The sequence below is a fragment of the Drosophila innubila genome (assembly GCF_004354385.1).
Source record: "Drosophila innubila isolate TH190305 chromosome 2L unlocalized genomic scaffold, UK_Dinn_1.0 4_B_2L, whole genome shotgun sequence".
NCBI lineage: Eukaryota > Metazoa > Arthropoda > Insecta > Diptera > Drosophilidae > Drosophila > Drosophila innubila.
In genome coordinates, this window is record NW_022995372.1 from 10,412,112 (window position 1) to 10,424,162 (window position 12,051).

The 12,051-nt window shown below is 36.3% G+C and overlaps 1 protein-coding gene across 4 annotated transcripts in view; it reads right to left on the reverse strand.

Moving 5' to 3' along the window:
• Positions 1–7,291: 7,291 nt before the first annotated feature.
• The window catches only part of LOC117780045 (tyrosine-protein kinase Btk29A), a 43,763-nt gene continuing 39,003 nt past the window's right edge, over positions 7,292–12,051 (reverse strand). For 2 of the 4 annotated variants that reach the window (XM_034616422.1, XM_034616420.1), the window contains 8 exons: positions 10,268–10,464; positions 10,091–10,207; positions 9,712–9,792; positions 9,522–9,652; positions 9,329–9,457; positions 8,202–8,974; positions 7,725–7,858; positions 7,292–7,658 (listed from right to left, as the gene is read on the reverse strand). In XM_034616422.1, coding sequence (XP_034472313.1) covers positions 7,560–7,658; positions 7,725–7,858; positions 8,202–8,974; positions 9,329–9,457; positions 9,522–9,652; positions 9,712–9,792; positions 10,091–10,207; positions 10,268–10,464 — 1,661 coding nt within the window. In that variant the 3' untranslated portion in view covers positions 7,292–7,559. The remainder of the gene's footprint in view (positions 7,659–7,724; positions 7,859–8,201; positions 8,975–9,328; positions 9,458–9,521; positions 9,653–9,711; positions 9,793–10,090; positions 10,208–10,267; positions 10,465–12,051) is intronic. The other 2 variants (XM_034616419.1, XM_034616421.1) reach the window with 1 other exon arrangement.

Below are 12,051 nucleotides of genomic sequence, written 5' to 3' on the forward strand. Positions count from 1 at the left end.
TCTTCAACCTGTGACCTTCTTTTCACATCAAAAAGCCAAAAGTGTTGCCTATCAGCAGGCGCTACAGCCAATACGGCTTCGAGTGGTAATATTGGTGGTGTCGGTGGTGTTGCCTGATTTGGTATCAGGCAGCGACGTCGCAATGTAATCGATACTATACGATGACGACCTCAATTGGCTTCCTGACGATTAGTTTACGCGTCCTTTTTCACCCTTCCCTCTTTCTTCTGCTGATGACTTTGAAGGGGGAGGGGCAGCTGCAACAAGGTTGCGCCCCAAAAAATATGCAAAGTGCTAATGTTGCCCATTTGGCGCATGTTAGCCAACAAAACGATTACTTTTAATGACTTATGAGCGACAATTGCATGCCAAACGAGAGAGACAGAGAGACAGAGAGAGAGAGAGAGAAGTCCACACCAAAGTCCAAGTTGAAGTCGTTGCGGAGGGAGGATGTGGCAAGGCATGCCACTTATTTGACCGTGAATTCAATTGCCTCAGCCTTATGTAAATACACAGCTTGTCTTGCCTGCAAATGGGGAAAATGGGCAACTACTAAATGAAGCAAAGCTGAGGCTAAAAAGTGGGTGTGTTGCCGTCGACCTCGCACGCAATTGAAACTTGTTTTGGGGTTTACTTTGTAAGACGAGCACTCATACGTTTCTGGGTCTACAGTTATGGTAAGCAAATGCAATAATGTTACGAGGGTAGCCCCAAAACAACCTGGGACTAACAGAGCAAACAATGCTTACAATTAAGTAAAAATGGTTGCATTTCTAAACAAAGTATTTTTCCCAGCGATTGTTTTGATACCCGAATTATAATAAGAACCGTCGATTTCTAGATCGAATTTTATAATTATTAAGTCAATTTTAAACTAATTAAATTTAGTATATAAATATGTTTTAAAACTTATTTTCAACTAAAGATGGTTTCTTACAAATATTTTGGTCTCAGTGAGCTTTACATTAAAGCATTATGGGGTCTAAAGAGTTTGTATGGACTTTTTTTAGCGAGCTAATATCTAAATGCTCTATCAGTAATTTCTGGAACTACCCTCTAATATATACATCGCACTGAAATTGAGTCTTACATCATCGACACAGTCGAGTCTGCACCCACACATTGCGCTGCGAGGCAAGATCAATCGCAAGCAACTCTGCCACAGTCTGCCTTATATGGTTGGTTCTCCAGCCAACTGGCTATTTTGATGAATCAGTCGGCTGTCTGATTGCCGCTAGACATTTGCGTGGCAGCAGCAGCGGCAGCAGAAGTAAAGGCAGCAAATGTTGAATGCCTGCAGCTTATTAATCTAAATTTGTGGCCAAAACAACAAGCACTCAACTTAGTTGCATTTAATCCAAATTATTGAAGCGCACATGCAACGCCTTGCCATGCAACGATTGGTGGCATGAGGTGTTGCCACAGCCTATTTTCAATTTTAGATGTTGCCACCGATAACCTCATATCAGCAATTTGGGGCGACAGGTCAAAACAGCTTCCAATGTAGCAATCAGACAACCTGTTTTGATGTTAATTGAACGTCGAATTGAAACTGATTTCTATTTGAATTGAGCACACGCCCACGTCATCCCCCCACCCCCCTACACACTCTAACTGTCAAAAGCAACCACAGAAACCTGTCAGTCGGCTATTTTCGTTGCATGACTCCATGCTAATGCGGCATCCACCAGTCGCATTTGTGTCTCATATAGCATCTTAATAAATGGATGACAGGCCAACTTTGAACTCGCACCTTTTGTGTGCACATAATTCGCACAATAGCAACAACAACAACTAGTATAATAGACAAACCTGACACACGTCAGCATCAATTTATGATATCAACTAACAACAAGACAAAACAGCCAGAAACGCTAACAATAACGCAGAACAGCTAAAAGCCGAAGATTTAATACCTTTCTTACATGACAGTTTAATAATATAGTTGGCTTAGAACTTTGGCTTACAAATTGTCCAGAAATGTTAACCTTTAATAATTAAGCTTTTATGTTTTTACATATAATAGTTATGAATTAATAATTATATTAAATATAAGTCTATATTAAGCTGTTATAATAATTTTTTGAGTTTTTTTAGTTTTATAATACAAATTGATATTTACAATTTAATTTTTTTATTTTTATAATTAAAATTGAAAACATTATTTTTTATAAAGCACCTAACAAATAATTTTGTGTCTAAAATTGTATATTAATATCGCTAAAGTCCCTCCTATAAACCATGCATTATTCTGCACAAATTCGTATATGAGTACTAATTTTTCTTAAGAACTAATTTTTTTTATTCTAACTGTTATTAATTAATTAAATGAATGCAAGAATCTAAAACAAAATAAATCGAGAGTAGCTACAAATTTAAAGACTACTTACAAACAACTGTTTGAACTTGGCAAACTTAGAATACCCTACACTTGTCGACGTCATTGTGTATATATATTGATTGACACTGATTAAAATTAGCTGAGAATCTTTATGAGCTATGAGTTAAATCAGTCGACAAAGTCACATATACCCTATACAAGTTTAAATTATAATAATTCATAATGTTATTTGGTTGTTTATTATAATCGCATTTCACGCTCTCTAAACTAAACGTTTCTCGAGGCAATAGTCAAAAAATGAGCTCATTTTCCAGCATTTAGACGTCCATCATCAACTTTTACGCCCAAATACGTCTGATGACAGTCGTTGCCGTTGCCGTTTCCTTTAGCCCACATTAAGTTGGGCAAAAAGTCAGGTTTACACATTAATGGGGTCTCCAGACGGCGCCCACACACGAAACTTCGACTTATCTTGTGTCTCTCTCTATTTCTCTATCGAAAATTTTATTGACTTTTTCCTCAGTTAACAACTACAACACAAATGACAACAATAAGTTTAATTAACAGCAAAACAAGGCAAAGCAAGCCAAAAAGCCAACCGGCAAATAGAAACATCAAGAGTTAAAAGAAAACAACGAAAACAGCAATAACAACAACCAAAAATAGTTGGCAGACAACTGTTTTGGCCAAAAAGAGGCAAAAATACAAAACAAGCTGATAAAGACACAGAAACTGAAAAGACTTCAACTAAATGACTGACGTCAACAATCGTTGTGTGAACTAGTTTGGTTCTAGATCTTGGAGATCTAATTAGATTTTGGGAACGTGTTTTGTTTTTTTCAAAATGCGAAATGCGATATGTTAAATACGCTAAGTGAAAGCTTTGTCAACTAGAAAGCCAACACATGTTCTTGAATTCCTGCCAAGTTTCACAACATTTCAATAATTTCTAGGGCTAAGTACGATATGAGTATACCCGTAATATTGTAATTTCTTAATGGATTTGTCCATTTCCGTTCGACGGACTTACGATTTATGGCAGAAGTACGCGATCAATGGGAGTGGGAACGTTGCTCTGACTAATATTTGCATAGCTTCAACTCTATTATATCATTTTATAAATATTTATCTTATGCATTTACCATGCTTCAACGAGCAAAATCTGTTGGTTACTTTTTTGTATATTTTTTCGCCTTTGGTCATGTTTTTTTATTTTTTTTATTTTTTTTGTATTCATTTTGTTGTTATTTTTGTTTTTTTAGTAATTTGTTTTTTGTTGTGCTTTATAATCACTGGCTTTGAAAAATGAGCTGGGTCGACCGGTTTGCGCGTTTAATAGATCTGATGTCATGGGATCTGAAAACTCTAAAAGTTACAATGAACCTGCTAAAGGTTTCCTCATTTGCCACTTGTGGCACAAGTCTATACAGCGTGTGACATCAATATGAGGTAACATTGACAAAACATTGAGTGGGCTGAGAATTGCAACTGGCAAGGGGTGAACAGCTGTTGCGGGGGAGTGGGGAGTTAGGAGTTGGGTGGTGGCAACAACAAAATGCCAATACAGACAGGAACAGACAAACCGAACCTGCCACAGAATGAGGCAAAGGCGCAGACAGAAGCAACTGCCCCAACTTAGTCAGTCAATGAACTTTTAGGTCAGGATAAAGCAGGCAACACGCAATATACAGTTAGTCAAGTAACTGTTCTGAAAAAATATAAAAATACCTTAACTTGTTTTTAAAAACCTTAACTCTGATTTATATTATATTAACTTATGAATATTGGAACCATTTAACAAAATATAAAACACTATTTTAATTACAAACATTCATTTTTTTTTTCTTTGTCAAAGCAGTTACTTGATATACTGTGTATAGTCGTGGTCACAGTCACGGTGACACTGATAGTCACAGTGGGGTTGGTTGGGTAAACGCCTACTCGGCTGTCTTGTTGATTTTCGCTGATTTAACATGATTATATTTAGTCCTTATCCCGACTTACCACTAGATTGTATCTGGTTCACTGTCTGGTATCTCCCTTTAATATTTATTTAGTTTCAACTTTGATTTGCACAATAAAAAACTTTGAGTTAGCACACGGCTAGCCGATTTTATGGCAAACAGTCCTTATTTGTTTTACAGCCTGTGGCACAGGACTTTCAAAACATCTGCGTGAATAACACGACACGATTTGGAAAATGGTAGATTGTGATTTTGTTTTCGTTGTTTGCTGATCGTTAATTGAGTTAAAGTGACAGCTGTCGAGCTGCTGTACGTTCGGTAAATTGCTGGAAATTGCCAAATAATATACGATTCAACTATTTGATGCTGCTGCTTCTGATTTTATTTATACACTTTATTTATTTCGGTAGCTTATTGCTTCAATCGTATCGTACTCGAGCGCTGCTGAACACTAACTAAGCGCCAAACTCAATGTCTGTCGCTTTTCGTTTGAATTGCGTTAACAGTCAACAATAACAGCATTCATTTCAATAACAGTTACAGTCACGTCGCAAGCTTTTGCGTTGGCGTTAACAGGCACCATCGACTGTCTGACAGCACTAAGCAATAACACTGTTAATAGTCAACTATAACCGTAGCCATAACAGTAACAGCAACAGTGGCATCGCAACTCTTGCGTTGGCGTTAACAGAATTTAATAGAGTGCCCACTGTTAATGTACTTCTTGCTTCTATAACGGTTATTCAATTAGTTTGACCTTCAGTGTAATTCTTTATTGTATAGATCTTCTATAGGAAATAAACTTTCAATATTTTCAAATTGTTCCGGACCAATCTGCACCCACAGTCGATTCGCAATTATACATAGCTTAATGGCTCATTGAATTGCTGTAATTCGATTGGGACTTTACTCATCAGGTCGCCCCGTTTATGGAACTTTAACAATGCCGCCTCTTATACTTTTTATATAAGTTGTAGAATCATAATCATTCTCAGTGCTGCGGTCGCACAGAGACAACCTTCACCCACACATGGGCCAAATGAAGCGTGAAAAGCTTTTTGCCAATCCAAACCTTATAAGATCAGTTTTCGCAGCTTACAATTACTAACGTAACGTAAATAACATTTTCTGGAATTGGAAAATACATTTAATAGTACTATTTAGTTATATATATATCATTTTTTCTTTGTCCAAATCCAAATAAGACACTTTCTTTAAGTTAGCTTAGAAATACTTTTAATTTACCATTACCATTTTCGGAACCAGGTTCCTTCTCGACCAAATAATGCAGTTTTTACACATATTTAGGACCATTTATTTATATCTTTCAATAAGTAGCAATATCACGTTGATAATTTGTTGTATTTGGGCTTGTTCTTTGATGTTTTTATAGCGATAAATGTGGAAATATGTTATATAGTTGTATGTGGATAGGCGCAATAAACCAACTAAGCAGCATTCTTTTATTTACTAGTAATTTGTTGAATGCATATATGATCATCTCATAGGGATTTTGTAATTATTTTGTGTATATAGACTGCAGTATGCACTAATTTATCAGAGCTGCTCCAAGGGATAGTTCAGAGAGTTTTGACCAGTAAATTAACAATCAAGCATTTTCTTTTGACTGATGGACGTACAACATAGTATGCATGTTAATGCTTTATAATTATGTAGATAGTTATACGAATTGCACTTACAAGCTAGTCATATAAACGAATGTCTTAAACAACTCGGAGAATCAGTATCAAAAATGTATCAAAACTTCATCATGTTTGCTGTTTGATTTGGGTTTTGTCTTTGATTACTTTGGTGTTACTTTGCTATTGTATAGTCTGAACTACTTATAATTACACTTGTAAGTCTTGTTTAAGTTGCATTTGGTTTGGTTCTGGTTCTAGTTTTAAGTTCTCTTCGGATTCGGGTTGTTGATTCTTGCTCTGAAGCCGAACTTTTTGTGCGTGCAGTCTGGCCCATTATTGTTGTTATTCTTGCTGTGTGTGTGTATCTGTGTTTCTTCTATGGGCGTGTGCGTGTTTCTTCTATAAGCTGTAAAGCTGCATTGCAATTAAAGAAAAAGTTTTAAATAAAAATGTACAGAAGCAACAAATAAATGATCATCATACATTTTATTTTTGTTTATCTTTTCGTTTCTTATGTTGCGTTTGCGGCTTATTCGAACGATAAAATTAATTAAGTAAAACTTTTCATAAAAATAGGTAAAATATATATATGTATGCATATTTTAATAATATTTGTATTGTTTGTCACAATATTAAAAAACTCAAGAATCCATTTAAAATTTAAAGCATGCATATACTCATTTTCCATGCAAACTATAAATGGTGGATATATGTATATCTCGCCAGCGACAGGCAAAAATAATCAATAATATAAAGAGAAATCAATTGAAAAGAGATTAAACAATAAATCACAAAACTTAAACTAAGCATGTAAAATTCTAATCTAATAAAAATTGTGGTTTTCCACACTTTCATTACGATCTTGATCAGCGATTCACTTTCCGACTCGAGCTTAAATTTAACTTTACGCTTAATCAGTTTTCTTAATTTAACATTAAACTTTGCCTTAATGTTGCGTGTTTGCCTGTTGTTCTTGTATGTAATCTTACGTACAAGAAGCACAAAATGAATCTGAATTTTTGCATAGTATCATAATAGTATTTATGTATATTTAAATCGTATGTCTTTGTAGACATCATACATCATTGTGTATTATCAGCATTCTTTATGAAATGTATCAAAAATTTGACTATTAACTACAGTTTACTATACTCCACAAGTATATATAGTTGTTGTTGCTGTTGTTATTATTATATGACATACAAATATATATATATATATATATATATATATATATATATATATATATATATGTATATGTATATACTTCTAATTATACATTTATAAACATAATGATATCATTTGCTCAGCTTTAGCTCTATTATAAATAATTCAGTTTGCCATTTAAGTAAATAATCATTAACTGAACTATAATCTTCGTTCACATACATATTACAAATCTATGTACGATCCGATCATAACTCCAGACGCGCTGCTCTCTAACTAAACTTAATGTCATCCAACCTATTCATATCATTAACTTTAGCTCTTTACTTAATATTAAAATGTTTTTTTTTTGTTGTTTCTTGTTAATGTTAATGTTTAATGTTTATGTTTATGCTGTGTGCTAATCAGTGCGTGATCCAGACGATCCGTTGCTTCATGATCCGCTTAGTCGGTTAGCGTTTGGGCCACAAGTGCCAGCTGCTCTTTGAGCACCCGGAACGATGGACGCTCTTCAGGTCCATGCGACCAGCACTTTTTCATGACCTGCAATAACAACAACAAATTTTATTAGATATATTAATTAAATTCTTTATTTTGGGCTTTACTTACATCGTATATCTCCTTGGCACACGATTTTGGTTTCTCTAGTATAATGCCGCGTTGCACACGCTCGACGACTTCGGTGTTCTTTAGGCGGCCATAGGGCATTTTGCCACAGGTGAAGATCTCCCACATGAGCACACCTACAAATTGAATTAAATTTATGTAAATAAAAGTCCGTGGTTGAATATAATTGATAACGTTTTTAAATAAATGTCACCAATAACTGTTATTCAGGGGTGCACCAGGAAATGAAACCAACCGAAAATCTCCCAAAAATGTGTGTAGTTTTGGGAGATTTTTGGTTGATTTCGATTTCTGATTATGACACAATTAAATTATATATATGTTAAGTAATTAAAATTTATTATTTAACTTAGATTTCTAAAATAAAAATTCAATAAATTTCAAAATTGTTAAAAATTGAATTTCAAAATACAAATTATAACTGTTATGGTCCTAGGTCTCAAGAATAAGTATACGCACCATATGCCCACACATCGCTTTTTGAGGAGAATCGCGTGTAGTTAAGCACCTCCGGTGGAGCCCATTTGATGGGGAACTTGGTGCCGCCGGAGCTTGTGTATTGATCATCGAGCACATAACGTGCCAAACCAAAGTCGGCCACCTTGACAACATTCTCGGAGCCGACAAGACAATTGCGTGCCGCCAGATCGCGATGAATGTAGTTGTGACGCTCCAGATATGCCATGCCCTTGCTAACCTGTATGCACATGTCCAGGAGCAGACCCATGTTGCCGATTAGTGTATTCTCGTGCCGGCGCAAATAGTTGAGCAGCGAGCCGTGCTTCATGTATTCGGTGACAATGTAAATGGGACGATGCTTGGAGCAAACACCATATAGCTGAACCAAATTTGGATGCTGTAGTTTTGTCATCACTTTGGCCTCCTCAATAAAATCGTCCTCGGACATGGTGCCCTCCTTCATCATCTTGACGGCCGTGTCAATTGAACCACGCCATTTGCCGCGACGCACCACACCGAACTGACCCGAGCCCAGTTCCTCCATCAGCATCAGCTCCATGGGATGGATTTCCCACTTGTCATGCGACAAGCCCGCTGTTGGTGGCACAGGACGATCACATGGTGATGACTTCAATCTGCACGCCAGTCCGCCCGAATTATGGCGATGATAGTTAATCAGATCCGGGATTGTCTCGCAGCAATGCTTTTCACTAAGATAATACTCGCCGCGGGCGTTCTGTTTGATGTGATAGTGTTTTACATGCGATTGGGGACTGTGTAAAATAAACCAATAGATTAGAAAAGTGAGTTAAGCCAAGGCAGTACATTTTTAAAAACTTTTAAAAAGATTCGGTTTGATGGTTTCTATCATAGAGCAAAATATAAAACAAAAAAATTAATTTTATTTGTTCAACTGCTTTCACTCTTCCGAACATATTTTCTTCTTTTGTACGCCAAATAAAATTATTGAATATAAACATATATACTTTTTTAGAATCTAAATTTTAGTTTATAATTTAAAAAAAGTATGAAATTATTATTATTTTTTAACAGAACCTTATTTTCAAAAAGTAACCCAACAAACATAATCCAGTAGTTTGTCTTTGTAATTATCATTTTGGACTTACACTTTGGTATGCAGCGATAGCGTATAGAGACCCTTGGTCGATGACTTGCGCACCACAAAGCATCCCTCCTTGTCGCCCTGTTTGAGCAAGGACTCGGCGCGTTGTCGAGACATGTCGCCCACGTACCATCTGCACAGAGAATAGGATACAAATAAATATTTGGAATCTGTGATCATATTAATGATGAACTTACTCATAACGTTCGAGACCCAGCAACGCTTTGGGTTTTACATAATTACTGGGTATATAGCCGACATTGCCGAGTGCATCCTTAACCTTCCACCAATGCTCCTGTGAGTCGTCAATTACCTCATACTCAGCATTCTAGATTTAAGTCAAGTTTAGTATTTGAAATCACACTACATTTTTGTACATTTTCTTACCTTCTCTAGCGATAAATCGCCGCCTTCGATGGCTTTAAAGGGATAAAGAGCCACCACAAGTTTGACAAAATGAGAGTTGTCCTAAAATTAAAAATTATAAATAGAGTTGTTATAAAAAGGAAAATAATTATTTATTTAAAAAAGAGAAGTTGACCAAAATTATTTAAAAGTTTTTAATAAAATTATAAACCTTTTACTGTACAAAAATTAAAATTTAACACTGAATTTGTAAAAATAATAGAGGCGACCAAGTTACTTTTACGGAAATAGATTATTGTTTTTCCTCAATTTGTACTTAAGATTGTTTTCAATTACAAAAAAATAAATAAACTTTAGTCTGTACTAAAACAAATATAATGTGTATATTTAGTAAGCATACCTTGGCTTTGGAGTTGGGCGTACCAGGCGTTGGTATTCCCCCGGGCATGTTGGCATCCAATAGAGCCCCGTTGCCGTTAAGTAAAGTGGGTGACTGCTTGAACGTTGTCAGCGAGGACTGCAGTGGAAAACGATTAGACAAGGATTCATGATACACTGAGTTTAGGCATCGTCTTACCTGTGGCTGCAGCGATGTGGGCGTGCAACTGCCGCCGCCTCCTAGGCTGTTGGGACTGCCTAAGCCTCCACCACTGCCACCTCCACCGCCGCCTAGGCTGCCGGAGCTGTTGTGCTGTAAACTGAATTGACTGTTGGTCGTCGAGTTGTTCGGGCTGATGCTGCGTGTCGAATTCTGGGCTGGAGAACTGCCGTTGCCTGCAAAAGAAAAGCACCGGAAACGGAAACGTAAGCAATGTGTTTTATTTTTTTCTTCATTTATTTATATTTTGTTTTATTTTAAATTTTAATTACAAAAGCTTGTGGATTCAAGTTCGTTGTCTAAGTCTTTTGTTTTCAAGGCTCACAAATTGCTCATAATTTGTTTGCTCTACTCCAGAGTGCTCAACTAGCTGATACCATGTAATTATCAAATGGAAAATATGTAAAAAAGTTATTTTTGTTGATTTTACGCATAGTTATTTATAGGGTATAAGACCAATAAATTAGACAAGCATTCAAAATGTTGGCTCAAATCTTGTCGTAATTAGCCCAGACAATGTATAAAAAATCGCCTTAAAGACTCGCCACGCGATTTTTGTCAAGGTTAATTATTGCAATTTGACACTGACAACGTTAATAGAAGCATAGATTCAAGGCGGCCGCCCACAGGTGAATAGAGAAGAGAAGAGGAGAGGTAAATGGCAACTGACAAGCTGATGATGACTTTATCCGTTGATCAGTTCAGTTGCCTGCCAATACTTCAGCTATGCAAATCAATTTGCAACAAGCGCAGACCCCAAATAACAAAACTCAAAATGTAAACCCAATTAAGAGATAAAATACGAAGAGATATATGAACTGTGGGACGACTTATGCAACAATTACACACATACAGAGAGAGCCACATTGGTAGCGATGAGTAAGCAGCGTTAGCATTTTGAGTACTCGCTTTGTGGGTGCTTCAATGTTTTGAGTACTCGAGTAGGCGCCACTTAAAGCCGCTCGAGTTCTTTGAAATGAATCGAGCCAAAGCAGAAATGAAGGTTAATCGAAATCAGCAAAGCGAAAGTGACTTGCCACTCGACGATTTCCCAAGCAACAATATTGAACATTCACACAGATATTTAATAATATTAATAAGTATTTCAGTTGCCCTGCAGACACAAACAAAAAGACAGTGGAAAACTTTCAATTGATAATAAACCAATTTACAATATCGAATGCGGGCCCACATTTTTCATGTGAAAACTTGCAGACAACTCCTTTGCTTCCCACTCCCGCCCACTCTCTTTTTCTCTGTCTGCCCGCATTATCATTTTCCTCGGGTTGCACAAACAACCAGCTAAACGTGCCCACGATAGACGACACCAGCGCCAGCAGAGCCTGCAGGCAGCATTAGCAACAACGCAAAATAGACAAAAAGAAAATGAAAAAGATAAAAAAAAAATAGAAAGTTTTTCTTTATTTCTCAACCACATGGCACACTTGCCGGCGCCATGCAGACGTGGTAGCTTTTGTTATGCCATTTGACATGCAAATGAAAAACGCCAGCAGCGTTTTCATTGTTTGGCACAAAAAAAAAAAAACATAAATTGAAGAGGAATATCCAAAGTCAAACTAAAGGTAAATTGGAAAGAAATTTAAATTTGAGCCTCTCACAGGATTCAAGCGCATTCAAGCTTTGTTGTGTCTAAAGAAAGATTTATTTATTTATTTAATTTTTTTAAATAATTATTTCCAGCTTTCTTTTCATCACAATTTTCCACACTTTGGCAAATTGGCGCAAACGGAAGCAAAACTTTT